At 42.4% G+C, this 17,496-nt stretch overlaps 2 protein-coding genes across 4 annotated transcripts in view; one reads left to right on the plus strand and one right to left on the minus strand.

The window, feature by feature from the left end:
- The window catches only part of CMPK1 (cytidine/uridine monophosphate kinase 1), a 33,820-nt gene extending 29,524 nt beyond the window's left edge, over window positions 1-4,296 (minus strand). Inside the window, exon 1 of the mRNA XM_045545467.1 lies at window positions 3,977-4,296. Within this exon, the coding sequence (XP_045401423.1) occupies window positions 3,977-4,276 (300 nt within the window). The 5' untranslated portion in view covers window positions 4,277-4,296. The remainder of the gene's footprint in view (window positions 1-3,976) is intronic.
- Window positions 4,297-14,675: 10,379 nt separating this feature from the next.
- STIL (STIL centriolar assembly protein) overlaps window positions 14,676-17,496 on the plus strand; it is a 59,791-nt gene continuing 56,970 nt past the window's right edge. For 2 of the 3 annotated variants that reach the window (XM_045545468.1, XM_045545470.1), the window contains exons 1-2: window positions 14,676-14,785; window positions 14,991-15,669. The gene's annotated coding sequence lies outside the window, so the exon portion shown is untranslated. The remainder of the gene's footprint in view (window positions 14,786-14,990; window positions 15,670-17,496) is intronic. The other variant, XM_045545469.1, reaches the window with a different exon arrangement.

Below are 17,496 nucleotides of genomic sequence, written 5' to 3' on the forward strand. Positions count from 1 at the left end.
TCCTATCTAGTTTCTTCTGAATGCTAATCTGTTTTGGAAATCTATAATCAGGAGCTGGAAATCTGCTCAGCAGATTTTCACAACCATACCATGTATTCACTGAGAGTAAACAGAAGTGTTAACTTGAGAAATCTGAAGACAGAGCTAGATCACATTCAAACATTTCTGGTCCTGAAATTGGGAGAGCTAACTGCTACTTGGGCGCCCCCTGGGGACCAAATTTAAAAAATTTTTCACATGGTCAGAACAAATTAATGTCCTCTATAAATACACATTCAATGAACACTTAATTAAGCACCTACTATGTGCCAGGCACAATGTTCAACACTGGGGACACAAAGATGAATAAAATCAAGTTTCTGATTGCTACATGCTTAAAGTCAATTATCAACCAAAATTTCTTCTAACCACAGTAAGTCGGATGGCCATGCAAAGTACAAGTTATCCCCACAGGTCCTGGAGAAAGTTGATACAAAATGATAAAAATGCTTTCTGGGTGCTACAGAAAGCAATTTGGCAGGAAAATAAGCTTTAGTTATAATTTTTTATATAAGCAAAATGTTCACAATCTTTAGAATAGGTTTAAATATTCCTTCCAAATAACACATGCAACATTGTGGTTGTTATTTTCAAAGATAAGTTTAGGTTACAGTGCCATAATTTCTCTTGGGCCAAAACAACAAATATAAATAAAGCTTAATTTTAAAAATTCAAAAATAACACAGTATTCCTACGATGATTTTTTAGAAACAAGTTATTTCACACCAATAACTCCACTCCAAGCACTTAACTCTAATATAAAGTATTTCACTGATTTAGAAAATGGCTAATTTTCAAAAACACATTTAGTATGAGAGGACACAGAGTTAGAAACAATCAGTTAGAAAATACAACAAACAAAACTGAAAAAGATCAGTAAAAATAAATGCACCAAGTCAACCCCAAAACCTCCCTCAAATCTTTCCTTCCCAGTTCAGAACACTTTTAGAAGATATTGTTATCAGATTTGCCTGTTCTTCCTCATGGTGTCCAGGAGCAACTAACAGTGTAGAATTGTCTCCAGAGCAAAAAAAGTACCAGCTTCCCTCCAACCACATACCCTCTTCCCAAACTGCAATGCCCAGGGCCTTAGAGGGAAAGATATCCTAAGGTTATATAGCCAGGACACAAAGCCAGAACCCAAAGATGTATTAATACTTCTGGCAGCCTGAGTTGGTGGTCAATGTAATAAAGAAATAATTCGATTTCAGCCACATTTCAGGTATAAATTAGTACCTAAAATGAGCTAAATTAGCTTTGGCATGAAGGTTGGGGAATTTAACATTGATTTATATAACTTTTTCCCTTCCAAAAAAAAAAAATGAGTTCCAAAAATTACAATCTTTTGGGATTTAGCTTATGATTGTCTAAATAATAAAATAACGAGTCAACATACATGAGACTCACAAAGGGAAAAAAAACAACACACCTGTCTTAACTGACCATAGATATTCCAGTGTTAATTTAGTCAGCTAGGGACAGCAATTACTAAATTATAAACTTTTTGGAATTAGTTGATTGTCAGTTAACAACATACATGGCAACTGGAATCAGAAGCAAACATTTTCATGAAAGAAGATGATAGCTGAAAACAGTTTAAGCTCATATAATTGCTGAAATCTTAAAGAATAATATATTACAGAACATATCTCATCATGTAATCTTATAATTGATAATTAACAGGTTTAAAATATAATCAGCCATTACTAAACAGAGTGAATAATAAGCACTAGTTATAAAATGTGTAGATTATTTTTAATCCAGTGGAGTAATATAAGCATTATTAGTTTGGTTGTGGACATTTAAAGGCATGTTATGATTCAGAAACAAAATATTGTATTTAAGTGCATTCAAATATAACAGTGATAAAACAATTTTTTTTAAATAATACTTTACAATAAAAATAACCAATATAAGATCAGGAAGTTTAAAGTGGAGAAATAAATTATTTGCATCTGTCTCTGTGTGCCAGATATTTTTACCTCACTTAATATTCACAAATCTTATACAGTACAGGTATTTCTATTTTCTCCCTTTTTACAAAGGAACTCAAGCTAAAAGTGACAGCTTCTCTGGGGCTAGAGAAACAGTAAATGCCAGAGTCAGGGTTTGAACCCATATCTGTTTGACTCTGCTCCTTCCCCTATTGCACTATTTACCTATAAGAGTCATTTCATATACAAAACAAAAGTTTGAAATCACCCACTTGTGGGTTTTTGTTTGTTTTTTGTTTTTTGTTTTTTGAGACGATTCTCACTCTGTGGCCCCAGCTACAGTGCAGTGGTGCAATCACAGCTCACTGCAACCTCAAACTCCTGGGCTCAAGCAATCCTCTTGTCTCAGCCTCCCAAGTAGCTAGAACTACAGGCATGCACCACCAAACCGGGCTAATTTTTCTATTTTTAGCAGAGATGGGCTGTTCTCAAACTCCTGACCTCAAGCAATTCTCCCACCTTGGTCTCCCAGAGTGCTAGGTGGTGCCCGGCCATCACTTGTCTTTTAAAAAGTGAAAAAAAAACAAAAATAAAAATAAGGAGAGAAAAATATTATGTATTTTTTTGTTTGGACTAGTTCCACTTTTATTTCTAAAAATGATCAATAATTATAAATCTGCCAGTACAACACACAATGACTTTTAGAACACATCTTTATCTGAATACTCTTTAGGAACAAAACACAGGACAGGAGTTGATTGTATGAGCATGGAAAGAGAGAAGTAAAAGGCCAAAGCTAATATAGGCCCTATCAGGCTGGGCGCTGTGGCTGCTTGTAGTCCCATTTACTCAGGAGGCTCGCCCAAGCCCAGGAGTTGGAGGCCAGCCTGAGCAACATAGGCAGACCATCCCACCCCCGTCTCAAAAAAAAAAAAACATATATATATACATATATGTATATATGGACATATATATAGGCCCTATCCTGGAAGAGGAGGAAATTATTTTCAACGTTCTGAGTCAAAAACTTTTGTTGGTCATGTAGTTTCACAGCGATTCTTCGGGTGTTTTGCGCCATCACCGCTAAGATATCCTGTTTTCCTTCTCTCCCAAGAATTCCCCAGATTGTCCATTAAGCCCTTCTGTTCACAGTATCACCGCAGCTAACCACATATCTGTCACGCTAGCCCAAAAATTAATAACCGTATCACATCTTAAAGCAAAAGAAAAAAAAAAGTAACACGATTTTAGAGTTGGGAGGTGTTTTATATTGTGAGTAAATCTGGACACAGAGACCCTTCTTATTGTATAAGGGAGAAATGAGGCTCGGAGAGAGGAAATGACCTGCCCGATGACAAAGCGTGAGGTGGCAGCAGGGCCAAAGGCTGAAGCTTGACCTTAGTACACAGCTCCGCAGGCTGGCCCTGCCCTACAGCCCGCGGCGAACAGGGCCGGAGAGACCAGCTGCAGCTCACACGACACCTAGAATAACACCCTTCCCACCGGGCGCCCTTCTAGGGTAAAGACCGGTTCGCAGTTTAGAGGACTAGGGGAAAGGCGCAGAGAGGAGAAACCCCTTCAAGCAACTGTGGGACACGCACACGGCCTCTAACCGAAATCCGCGCTCCTGCAGCCTTCACCCATCACGCAATCAGCGACACACTGACCTCTGCGCGCTGGGGGCCCCCGGAGCCTGGGCCTCCCGGGATCCCTCTCCCAGCCCGCTCCTGAGACGAATCTGGTCCCCAACGTATAAGAAAACAGGGGGCGCCGGAACAAAGCGACCCCAAGCGGTCCCCCAGAAGCGGCAGACGCGAACTACGAGTCCCGGCATGCCGCGCGCCGGCGGACCCTCGGCACTGCCACGCAGGCGGCGCGGTGGCCGCCGGCACTCGTAGTCCGCAGTTGCGCGCCTCCGGGGGTGCGGACGGCCAGGCGCGACGGGATAGGCCAGCCCGCACCCCGTCAAGCCCCACGGTACCCGCCAGCTGCCCGGGCCTCACCTCGACGATGCGGGCGCACTGAGTCCCCTTGCCGGCGCCGGGGCCGCCGAGGACAAACACGACCAGCGGCTTCATGAGGACGGGAGGGCAGAGGAGAAGCGGCCGGCGGCTCAGCAGCGGGAAGCTAAGGCCCAGGACGTGTAGCAGCCGGCGGCCGCAGCGACTAACCATACACCGCGTCTCCGCCCGACGCTGAGGGAGCTGACAGCGGCCGGCGAGCTGGAGGCGCGAAGCGGGGCGGGCCGGGGGCGGGCCGACCTGGCGCCCGCCACGGCCCAGCTGCCGAGGCGGCCCGGGCATCCGCGCCGCGGCCGGAAGGGGAGGAGCTTCCCGCGGCTCGCTCGGCGGTGGCGCCGCGACGGTAGCCGCTTCCAGTCTCCAGCCCTTTTCCTTTCCATCTCCTCTTAGGTGGTCCACTGGTGCTTCCAGACCTCGGGTGTCTTACCCTGCGTCTCCGAGTATCTGTTGCTGTGCTGGAGGCTGGGACGTGGTAACACTGGAAAGCAAATCCCACTGACTTTGCTCGCAAGTAGTTGCAATTCCATTGAGGGGGGCAGCCGACCTGAATAAGTAAATACACGTATAAATAAATGTAAACAGCCGTGCGGTTTTGAAGGAAACAAACGAGAGAATAACAAGAAGGTTATAACTTGGTTAATGTAGTCAGAAGTCTTTAGAAGAGGTGACATTTGACACAAGACGTAGGCATAGGAAAGAACACAACCAGGCAAAGGCTGGGATAGAGTGTCCGTCCCACAAAAACAGAAAAGCATGTGTAAAAACCTTAAAATGGACCAGGTGCGGTGGCTCACGCCTGTGATCCTAGCACTCTGGGAGGCTGAGGCGGGAGGATCAGTTGAGGTCAGGAGTTGGAGACCAGCCTGAGCAACAGGGAGACCCCAGTCTCTACAAAAAAAAATAGAAGCAAATTAGCCAGGCGTGGTGTCACGCGCCTGTGGTGCCAGCTACTTGGGAGGCTGAGGCAGGAGAGGAGGACCGCTTGAGCCCAGCAGTTTGAGGTTGCAGTGAGTTATCATGACGCCACTGCACTGTAGCCGGGGTGAGAGAGCGAGAGACTGTCTCGAAAAAAACAAAAACCCTAAAATGGCTAGGCAAGTTAGAGCAATTGAAAGAAGGCCAGTGGGACCAGACCTGGATGACATGAGGAGAGAATGGAAGGTGAAGAGTTGGGAGAGTTAGGCTGGTGGCAGGCAGTTCATTCAGGCCTTTTGGTTATGGAAAGGAATTTGGATTATACTCTAATTGCAACAGGAAGCCCTTTAACTGTAACTCCATTTCCCTTCCCCCTAGAGAAAAATCTTAAGGGAGAAGAAAAGGAGTACTGAGCCTTGGTGAACACAGACCTTGGAAAGTTGGATAGACCAGAAAGAGGAAAACCAGGAGAATATGGTGTCCCAGCAAAGAGAGGAGTTCAGTCAAAGCTCAAAAGAAGGCTTCAAACCCTCCAGCTTCTGGGGAGGAAAAGCTAGGACATAGGCAGCCAAGAACAAGGACAATTGGTCATATTAGGAAGAGGAAGCAGGAGAATGAAAAAGGCCATATCAAAGCAAATCTGCCACGTTTTCCTTTGTGTGCATTCTCTTAAGTGGCTTTTCTGTATGTCTTCTGGCAATTAGAATTGAAAGAACTTAAGGGTGTGGCATCTGTGGGGAAAAGGCATAGGAAGCTACTGGCATGCTTTTAGTGAAGGCTTTAAGCCAGAAACAAAAAGACGGTCTTTGTTGCTCCCAGGACAGAGCACCAAACTATGGATTCCACACAGGAGTATGGGTCTAAAACTTCTTTGTATACCTACTTACAGCAATCTGTAGTGATTTTTCTTCATCTTCCTGGATAATTATGTCCACATAGATTGAATACTTAATGTCGTGCACCTTGCCTTCTCATTCCACCAACCATGCTAGACAACTGAGGAAAATATTAATGTGGGACAGATGTAAAAAAAGTGAAACCGACATACTCATCTCTGCTAAGTATTTTCAAAGGAGTCATTTCCAGGAAGGACAAGGCTAGGTAAAAGAATACTTTATTACAATTTGGCTCTTTGAACCTGTTCTGGTTATCTGTTGTTACCTAACAAACCACCCCCAAAACTTAATGGCTCAAAACAGTAGGAAACATTTATTTTGCTATGACCTACAGTTTAGACTGGGCTTAGTAGGGACAGCTCATCTTTGCTCCACATGGTGTCAGCTGGAGCAGCTCACATGGGAATTGGAGGAGGATCCATTTCAAAGAAGTTTCATTCACATGGCTGACAATATTGTGTTGGCTCTTATCTGAGAGCTCAGCCAAAACCATGGGTTTCATCACAGGTTGCTTGGGTTTGTTCTCATAGCACATGATGGTTGGATTTCGGGAGTAAACATTCGAAGAGCTGGGGAATAGAAACTGCCTTTTTTTTTTTTTCTTTAATTTTTTTTTTTGAGACAGGGTCTTACTCTGTTGCCCAGGCCAAAGTACAATGGTATCAGCCTAGCTCACTGCAACCTCAAACTCCTGGGCTCAAGTGATTCTCCTGCCTCAGCCTCCTGAGTAGCTGGGACCAGCTGTGTGCCACCATGCCTGGCTAATTGTTTTATTTTTATTTTTTGTAGGGACAACATCTCTCTATGTAGCTCAGGCTGGTCTCGAACTCCTGGGCTCAAGCCATCCTCCCACCTTAGCCTCCCAAAGTGCTAGGATTACAGGTGTGAGCCAACGCTCCCAATAGGAAACTGCCAGTTTTTTAAACCTGGGCACAAAACCTGCTGCAGCAAATCTTCCACCGTGTTCTTTCAGTCAACCAGACACAAAGGCCATATTCAAGGAGAGGCTACATAGGCCCTACTTTTCAATAAGAGGAGCTATTGAATTCTGTGACACAGAATTTTAGAGCTATGTTTTAAAGCTGCTTCCAGGGTCCAAAACCCTCTGTGGAACCTTAGCTTTAGTAAGCTGAACTGGATCATATAGAGGTTAGAGAGCTCTCTTGTATAATCGAGTCAAGCCTAGATGACCTTCCCTCCTTGGAAACCCCAGGCCAGATACATGGAACATTCAAGAAGAGAAACAAACCAAGAAAGTCAGGATATCCAAGTAGCTTTTGGCCTATCTTATCACACCAGGCAGTCAATAGAGCCAAGACAAGGAGGCCAGGATTTATGAAAGACACCATACTGCCCTGATGTTTGCACATTCAACCCTTCTACTTGTCCACAGTGAAAGGTCTACCTCTTAGCACCTTGGTCCTAATTTATCTCCAAAGAATCCATTTTTATCTTAGTCATATATCTGCCTCCACTCCTTGGAGGCTGCAGAGAGGCAATGAATCTATCTAAATGCAAATAACTAGACATGCAACAATAGGATGCCCCAATAAATATATATAGAATAAATGATGTCACCCAGTAGAGGGCCATTCCCTATCTATGCCCATGGATGGAATCTATAGTTTATATAAATTTGATGAATATATATTGAATGTTCGCTATGTGCCAGGCACTTCACTTATATTACATATCTTTTTGCATAATATTCAAACTTTTAAAGTATCAAAATAATCAGAATATCTGTAGAGATTTCTGTGCCAGGATTTGCTATGTCAGACATCCTCAAAGTGCTGAATCATGGAGTGGTTCAGGGTGTCCCAGGAGAGAGGTGGAGGGCACTGGAAGTGCTTAGAGAAGTACATATATACCAACTCATATTAAATATTGATATATTAATATTAAATATTAAAATATTTCAATATTTTAATCACCAGTACAGTCTTACTAGTTGTGTATTAGCTAAACACCAGCCTTGCCTTGTAAAATCCTCACAATGCTGTGAAGTTAGTACCATTATTTTACAGATGGATAAAGAGAGCCAGGATGTGGAAGTACTTTGTTTAAGACCACAAGGCAGGCCGGGCATGGTGGCTCACGCCTGTAATCCTAGCACTCTGGGAGGCTGAGGAAGGTGGATCGTTTGAGCTCAGGAGTTCGAGACCAGCCTGAGCAAGAGTGAGACACCCCCGACCCCCCCACCCCCCGTCTCTACTAAAAATAGAAGGAAATTAGCTGGACAACTAAAAATATATAGAAAAAATTAGCCGGGCGTGGTGGCGCATGCCTGTAGTCCCAGCTGCTTGGGAGGCTGAGACAGTAGGATTGCTTGAGCCCAGGAGTTTGAGGTTGCTGTGAGCTAGGGTGATGCCACGGCACTCTAGCCCAGGCAACAGAGTGAGACTCTGTCTCAAAAAAAAAAAAAGAAAGAAAGAAAGAAAAGAGAAGACCACAAGGCAGACCCTGCCCAGGGGTTCATGCCTGTAATCCTAGCACTTTGGGAAGATAAGGCAGGAGGATCCCTTGAGCCCAGGAGTTCAAGGCTACAGTGAGCTGCTATAATGCCACTGCACTCCAGCCTGGGTGACACAGTGAGATCCTATCTCTAAAACAAAAGGAAAGAAAGAAAGAAATAGGGCCTTGTCACCATTCATCAGTCCTATTTGTCATAATCACCCTTTAGAGAGAGATCATCTGTTTCCATACTTTCATTTTACCGTCATTGACCACTCCTCTTTGCTGGCTATGTTTTATTCATTTTTCATGATTTCAGGATTCAGCTCGGATTCTGCTTCCTCTAGGATTCCCAAGACTGAGTTAAGTGTCCCTCTTTTGTGCTTCTGCCCTTCCCCACCAAGTGCCTTGTTAATTTCTGTTGTAGCACTGTATTGGGTATTTCACCCTAGATTTAGAGCCCTTGAAAGAAAGGACTATGATTACTCTTTGCACAGCATTGAACTGAATGCCTGACAATTTATTATTGTTACAACATGATTCACTCTCCTAAACAAATAGACCTTATACATTATATCAGGTCTTCATAGCCATCTATTATATTGTGATCTATTTCCTGAACTGAAGCTTAGCCCATTGCATAACCTGATGCTTAATGGAGTTTTTTAAATGAAAGTTCCTGCTACTCAGATTATCGTGGTTATTGCTGTAAGACTTTATTAAAGGACCTTTTCTCAAAGATTCTGAGAGCACTAGTTAAGGGAAACATAGTCTTTAAAAAAATCTGATGTGCCAAATCTGACAGCAGACAATATGCCTATCCTCCTGGGAGTGACTTTGTCCTCTGACCTTAGTCAATTTCATGTCGTAGAACTGCAGGGAGACCAGTGAAGGAAGATTGTCTTTAATTTACAGCATCCTTGCTCACTAACTTTACAAGTTTAGGTAGGTTGGTTGTACCTACAGTTTCCTTGTCTGCAAAATCAGGATGATGGTACATGAACTCAATTTAGCAAATACTTTTGGAGAATTTACTGGTGTGTGATATTTAATCATTTTAGTCTTCATTCCAAATAATTCAAGATTTAAAACATAATTAAAATAAGTCAGCATGACTTGAGATATAAAATGTTATTGTTACCTCTCCTAAGTGTTTTAACCATCTAAAAGGAATTTTGTGTGAATTGACAGATTAGCAATCTCTCTTAACAATAAGATATTCCTTCAAAGCTGTAGTTTTAAAAAAGCAGAAGTGGTCTGGGTGCAGCAGTGGCTCATGCCGATAATCCTAGCACTCTAGGAGGCCAAGGCGGGAGGATCACTTGACCTCAGGAGTTCAAGACTAGCCTCAGCAAGAGTGAGACCCCGTCTCTACTAAAAATAGAAAAATTAGCCGGGCATGGTGGTGTGCGCCTGTAATCTCAGCTGCCTGTAGTCCCAGCTGCTCTGAAGGCTAAGACAGGAGGATCAGTTGAGCCCAGGAGTTTGAGGTTGCTGTGAGCTAGGCTGACACCACGGCACTCTAGCAGGGGCAACAAAGTGCAACTTTGTCTAAAAAAAAAAAGCAGTAGTACAACTTAGCTCAGCAGTGTTACTTGAGAGAGAAAATTGGGTGTTTGGAGAAACATAGTCCAGTAAATAAGTAACAGAACCAGGAAGAGAAGAAATAACTGATTCCAACTTCCCTGTTCCTGGTGATAACAATAGCTTTTTAATGCCCACATCCAGCCTGTTAGCATCAGGGTTTATGCTACTTAGAACATTTACCTGGTCTAGGCCAGGCACGGTGGCTCACGCCTGTAATCCTAGCACTCTGGGAGACCGAGGCGGGTGGATCCTTTAAGTTCAGGAGTTCAAGACCAGCCTGAGCAAGAGCGAGACCTTGTCTCTACTAAAAATAGAAAGAAATTATATGGACAGCTAAAAATATATATATAGAAAAAATTAGCCGGGCATGGTGGTGCATGCCTGTAGTCCCAGCTACTTGGGAGGCTGAGGCAGAAGGATTGCTTGAGCCCAGGAGTTTGAGGTTGCTGTGAGCTAGGGTGATGCCACGGCACTCTAGCCCGGGTAACAGAGTGAGACTCTGTCTCAAAAAAAAAAAAAAAAGAACATTTACCTGGTCTAATCACAAAGACCATGTCACAGGGACAGGGACTGAAAGGGAATAAGAAAAAATAATTGGTTATTAGTGTCTTAGCCCATCAGGCTGCTATCATAGAATACCATCGATTGGGTAGTCTATAAACAACAGAAATATATTTTTCACAGTTCTGGAAGCTGGGAAGTCTGAGATCAAGGAGTTGCTTCCTGGTTCATAGACAGCCATCTTCTCCTTGTGACTTCCCATGGTAGAAAGAGGAAAGAGAGCTTTTGGGGGGTTTCTTTTATAAAGACACAAAGCCCAAATCACCTCTCAAAGGCTCTACCACCTACCATCACATTGGGGGTTAGGATTTTAACATAGGAATTTGCAGGAGGACACAAACACACAAACATTCAGTCTATAGCAGTTAGGATGTAGAATTTTGGATGAATTTTCCCCTTTACATTTTTTTTTCTTGTTATAACATTGTTTATGCAACAAATTCTTACATTCTTAAAAAACATGACACACTGGAAATGGTTCTCTGTGAAGCAAATTAAAGCACTTGTTTGTTTGGTTTTCAGAGACAGGGCCTTGCTCTGTCACCTAGGCTGGAGTGCAGCGGTGCAATCATAGCTCACTACGGCCTTGAATTTCTGGGCTCAAGTGAGCCTCCTGCCTCAGCCTCCCCAGTTGCTGGGATTACCAGTGAGTGCCACTGCTTCACTGGGCTAGCACTTGGAAATTTGAAAAATAAGACTTATAGCTTTTCTGTATAGGGGCCAAAAGTCATAGCAATTCTACAGTGTTTTGAAATGACAGATGCATATAAACAAGGATCAAAGAATAGCGTGGTATATATTCACTCTATTTAAACTGGCCTGCGATCTAACAACTATTCATATTTGCTTTGGGTAATTACCTCTTATTAGCCAGCCTTTAAAATTGTGTCTTCCTTGTTTTATGCTTATTATTCCTTTCAACTCCCCATACCGTCTAGCACAAAGCTTAGTGTGTAGTACGTACTTAGTATAGCATTTGTAGATTTTATTTCATTAAACTTATTCTCTTTCTAATTTAACAAATCAGTTCCCTTAATCTCTTTGAACATAGGGCACTATGTTGCTCATTTATTAATAATGTCAATTGTCAGTACACCTAGACTAATAATAACATATGGGCAATTCTTTCAATTAACTTTCACACTCACACTATTAACTCTTTTCTATGATAATGTACAATATGCAAATGAGTAAAATCAATCTCAAATTAAATGGCAGAATTGGGGCCAGATCCCCAAAGCTATTGCTTGTTGCACTATAATTTTTAAAAATATATATATATATATTTTTGAGATAGGGTCTCACTCTGTCACTCCAGCTAGAGTGCAATGGCATTATCATAGCTCACTGCAACCTCAAACTCCTGGGCTCAAGCAATCCTCCTGCCTCAGCCTCCTTCAGACTCCCCAGTAGATGGGACTACAGATGCTCACCACGACACCCGGCTAATTTTTCTTTTCTTTGTAGAGACGGGGTCTCGCTCTTGCTCAGGCTGATCTTGAACTCCTGACCTCAAGCAATCCTCCTGCCTTGGCCTCCCAAAGTGTTAGGATTATAGGCATGAGCCACTGTGCCTGGCCTTTAAAAAAATATTTTCTTTTTTTTTCTTTTTTTCCCCCCACTTTCTCCTAAATTCTCAGGGGAAAAAATATTTTAAATATCTGGGGAAGTAAGCTCTTTAGTCACCTCCAAGCTCTTCTAAATATAAAGCTGGATCATTCCAATCCTAAAATGAAGTCAATAATTACTTTCATTCAAGTCAGAAAGTATTTACTCTATGCATAGTATTAAATGTATATCCTGCATAGAAGTCCATTAGTAATAAAATATTTAATTGAGATCTTATTGGTATTTGAGTTATTATTAAACAAAAAGGAAGACATGGCTGGGCGTGATGGTGGTGCACTCCTGTAGTCTCAGGTACTTGGGGGGCTGAGGTGGGAGGTGAGAGGATTGCTTGAGCCCAGGAGTTTGAGACCAGCCTGGGCAGCACAGTGAGACCCCATCTTTAAAAAGAAAAAAAAGGAAGATATGTTATTTTAGTTGTTCAAAAGATTATCATATACCTCAATAGTCCCCTTTGCCCCTTCCTTTTTTCTTTCTAATAAACTTTTTTAAGAATAGTTAAGATTTATAGAAAAATTGAGAGCATTGTACAAAGTTTCCATACCTCACATCCAGTTTTTCCTATTATTAACATATTATATTAGTATGGTACATTAGTTACAATTAATAAGCCAAATTGGTACATTATTAGCATGTAGTTTACTTAGACTTCCTTAGTTTTTATGTAATGGCTTTTTTAAAATTCCATGATCCCATCCATGATACCACATTACATTTAGTTGTCATATCTTTTTAGGTTTCTCTTGGCTCTGGCAGTCTCTAAGACTTTCCTTACATTTTATGAGTTTAACAGTTTTGAGGAGTACAGGGTTTTTATAAGATTTCTGGGTATTGGAATTTGTCTTTCTCAGGATAAGACAGGGTTATAGGTTATTGGGAGGAAGACCACAGAGATAAAGTGCCATTTTCATGACATCATATGAAGTGTACATACTATTCATATGACTTATAACTGTTGATGTTGGCCGTGACCATCTGGTTGAAGTAGTGTTTGTCAGGTTTCTCCACTGTAAAGTTACTCTTTCCTCCTACCTCTTTACTTCCCTCCTCCTTGCATACTGTACACTTTGGAATAATGTCATTATGCACAGCCCACACCTAAGGAGTGGGGAGTTCTGTGTTTTGCTCACTCCTACCTTTTTGTCTAACTCATATTACATTTCTGTTTCAGGTATCTTAAAGTTTTAAAGAAAACCATAAACCATGAGGGGCTCACACAGAGTTCCTTTCTTTTACATCTTAAATTCAATTTGTAGTCAAATCCTATTGATTCTACCTTCAAAACATATCCAGAATCCAACAATCTCTTACTACCTCCATTGTTACCATTTTGGTCCAAGCCACCATCAATCTCTCTCCTAGGTTATTGCAGTGGCCTCTGAATTGGTCTCCTTGCTTCTGTCCATGCCCCTGACAGTTTATTCTCAATGGTTCTTTTAAAACCTAAATTCAGGTTTTGCCAGTCTTCTACTTAAAATCTTCTGATGGCTTCCCATCTAACTCAAGACTGCAGCCAAGTCCTTATCATGGCCCTATATGGTCTATGGACACTCCTAATCACTTCCCACCTCAACTGTTAATACTGTTCTCCTCACTCACTCTGCTCAAGACATACTGGCCTCCTGTTCTTCCTCCAAGATGCCAGGAAACTCTCACCTCAGAGCCTTTGCTCTTCAGGTACCCCATGGCAGTCCTTGAGGTGTGTCACTTAGATCTCTCTCCAGAAAGAATGGTCCAGTCACCTGCAGAGTACAGTTGACTGACAGACAGCCTTCTGCTGTGGCCTTTGGGTTCTGCCTTAGCTTTGATGCTTGCTCCTTCTGAAAAGCCCCATGCAGTGACTAAGCACAGCAAAGGTTCTAAGGCCTAGCCATTTCTGCCTCATGTGGCACTCTTGTAATGGGCAATCTTTGCTCTGGAGCTCCCCGTTGAGTTGGCTAACGGTCTGTCAGACATGCATTGCTGTTTGAGGTTCTTCCTGCTCTCACAACAGGGTTGAGGAACTGACCATCATTTCTCTTAAAAATCTGCACTCTAGATTCCAAGAATTTTTCCAGTAAAGCAAAGAATGATACTCTATACAGCATATATTTCTTGGCTGGTTTGATACATTTTCAGCACAGTGTTTTCACTATTTCAAAACGGTGAATGCTTATTCCAAACAGGACAACCTACAAATGCAGACTTTTAAGACACTCCCATATTGTTCAAGAAACTAGCAAAAGTGGCATCTTGAGCAAAGTGAGTGGCATTTTGAATCCTGACTGTGCACTATGATAGCTGTGTGATCTTACACACTTTGTCCCTTTTTGAATAGGGATTAACACCTGACTACTTTAGCTGAATCATATAAGATACCAGTGGAGGAGGCCCAACTACCACAGTAGCTGTAGAGATAACTACATATTATCATACTCATATTAATACCATATATATGATCTTCCCTTGGTATCTTTCAGGGATTGGTTTCAGGAACCCGGGGGGGGGGGGGGGGGGGGGGAATACTAAAATCTGAGAATGCTCAAGTCTCTTATATGAAATGGCCTAGTATTTGCATATAGCCTATGCACAAATCATCTTTAGATTACTTATAGCACCTAATACAATGTAAATGCTATGTAAATCATTGTTATACTGTATTTTAAAATTTGTATTATTTTTGTTATATTGTTATTTTTTTTTTTCTGAGTATTTTCCATCCGTGGTTGGTTGACTCCTCGGTTGCAGAACCCAGGGATACAGAGGGCTGACGGTAAATAAATATATAAAGTATCAATACTATATATAATACCAATATTGGTTGCAGAGGTAAATATATATGGTTTATAAATTTATCACATTCTTTTCTGCTCAATGGGAAAGACTTTTTAGAAAATTTTATTAAGAGGAGAGACTGCTTCTTACGAAAGAAACTGAAAAATCTAACTCCCCCCGCTGTTTTGTCCTTTCAAATGAAGGGTTTGGGAACTGTTCCTGAGGTGTCTGCGTATTCTACCCGCAGAGTGGTCAAAGCAGCCAGTACTTCCGACTTCTTACGCCTACCCAGCTGGGCTTTTCATTGCGCGTGCGCAAGGCCCACCCTACCCCGGAAATTAACCGTTGATGAAATGAAGGATTTAAATCATCGGAATCCTGATCCTGGAGCGCCAATGGCGCGCTTAGTTCTCCAAGGAGGCTTGAGATTGGTCGAGCATGGAACCTATGTAGAATGCTGATTGGCTGGCACGCTAACACGTCACGGCGACTGCGCGTGACGCTTGCAGCGCCGCCTCCGCTCCCTGACTGGCGGGGTTTTTGACCAGTTAGCAGGCGCAGCGCGGCTCTCTCGGCTTCACAAGCTTGTGTTTGCCGCCTCGATTCCCGCGACCCCAACGTCCCAGAGGCGGGGCCGCAGTCGGGAGAGGCGCTACTTGGAGCCAGCCTCTGCTCCGACCCCGCAAACCGACTCTTAGCTTGTCGGAGGTTGCGGAGAGTGGGGCTTTGTGCTCCTACTTCCCCCTACGGCGGCAGCTGAGCCCGGGGAAGGACAGTGGGTAACATTCAGTCCTCTAAGAGCCGGGCGCCGATGACTAGAAGGGGAGCTAAGTGGGAGAAACTAAACGGACCACGAATTCCTTTGGAATCGTCTGTGCTAAGGTACGTGAAAGAGGTTTGCAGTCGACAACGAGCCACTTAAAGTTGTATTTATTGTGGAAATTTTTTGCTCTTGCATTCCTCACAATACTGGCTTGGATTCTGTTACATAGTAAGAAATTAGTTAATGTTTGAAGTTCGTGGTCTACTGGAAGTACTGTGTAAACAGCAAACGGCGAAAATGCTATGTGTATGAAAAGAGAGGCTGTAGTAACATCACCATGGCGTCCAGGAGAAAGTTTCACAGAGGAAGTGACATTCGAGTTGGATTGTGAGGGATGATGGGGGTTTACCAGGGCATTCCATGTAAAGAGGGGCAGCCTCCCAGATAGTGAAACTGGGAGACTGCAGGGAATTCAGTTTGACTGGGATGTAGGATGCATAGATGAGGGATAAGGTTGGAATAATAGGGTGGGGCCAGATTGTGAAGGTCCTATATTCTGTATATAAAGAACAGCCATCAATTTTGTAAGCTGGAGAATAATTTGATCAGATTTATGTAGCAATACCCTTCTAATAGCACTGTGGGGACTTTTAAGTAAATCTGGTGAGAGTTGATGAAGTTAGCAACTAAAGCGGTAGGAATGGAAAGAGAATTTATGTGGTGGAAGAGGGAGGAAGAAGAGGTGAGGATAACTTGATGGTTTCCATTTGACACATGATAATTCCATTATCCGAGGAGAATATTTTTTTGCTAGATTTTGTGTGGTTTTAGTTTCATTGGCTTTAATTGCTTGGGCAATACTGTCAGAATAAAATACCCTATGTGCGTTGTTTTGAAATGAGAAATACGTCAACATCATCCATCTTTCACCCTAATGCATAAAGGAAGAAGAGACAAATACAGAATTGTAAGACACTTCTGTTTAATGAAGAAAAAATGGCACTTTATATACTTTGCAAAGTTACAATTATCCATCTGAATACCGTTATCCATGACAACCAAGCACAGAGCTTTTAGAGTTTAAAGCCTGCATTGCACAAAATCTGCATTAAACCTTTGAAGTCCAGATATCTCTAAGAAGGACTTTTTATTCAACCTTCCAAGGGTACTTTCAAGAGGAATTTGTTTTTGCAAATATTTTTAGTCTGCACCTGCATTAATAATTCCTTATCTTGCTTCAGACAATTCCTTTTTGCTACACTTGAAGCAGAATGTGCAGGGCCTAAAGAACTCTAAGACCTAAAAGAATATAGGAAATACTGAACTATGAAGAAAGGTAAGAGGTCTGTAATTTGCTTCAGTAACATTTAGATGAAGCTATCCAACTGGGAATTGGAGATATGAGTTTGAAACTCAGAAGAGAGGTGGAAGCTGAAGGTTTGCCCTATACAGATGAGTGAAAGCAATGGGAGTGTATGAGAGTACCCAGAGAGGGCATTTGGAGCCAAAAAAAAGAGAACATTGATTCTTTTCGCTGATACTAGTTGGTATTTTTCTTCTGGTGCCACAAGATTGAAGATTCTTTGGTGACTTTATTATAGGCTCAGTAAATATCTAGCTTAAATTGTTCCTATCTACTGCTTTGTGGTTTTTCTGAGAATTGTGAGGCTTTTTTGGTCAAAATCTCATACCTTAGACCAGGCGCGGTGGCTCATGCCTATAATCTCAGCACTTTGGGAGGCCAGGAGTTTGAGATCGGCCTGGGCAACGTAGGAAGACCCCATCTCTACAAAAAATTTAAAAAATTAGCTGGGTGTGATGGTGCACGCCTGTGGTCCTAGCTACTCTAGAGGTGGGAGAATTGCTTGAGCCTGGGAATTTGAGGTTACAGAGAGCTGTGATCATGCCACTGTATTCCAGCTGGGGTGACAGCGAGACCCTGTCTC

The sequence above is a fragment of the Lemur catta genome, chromosome 3 (assembly GCF_020740605.2).
Source record: "Lemur catta isolate mLemCat1 chromosome 3, mLemCat1.pri, whole genome shotgun sequence".
In the NCBI taxonomy this organism is placed as follows: Eukaryota; Metazoa; Chordata; class Mammalia; order Primates; family Lemuridae; genus Lemur; species Lemur catta.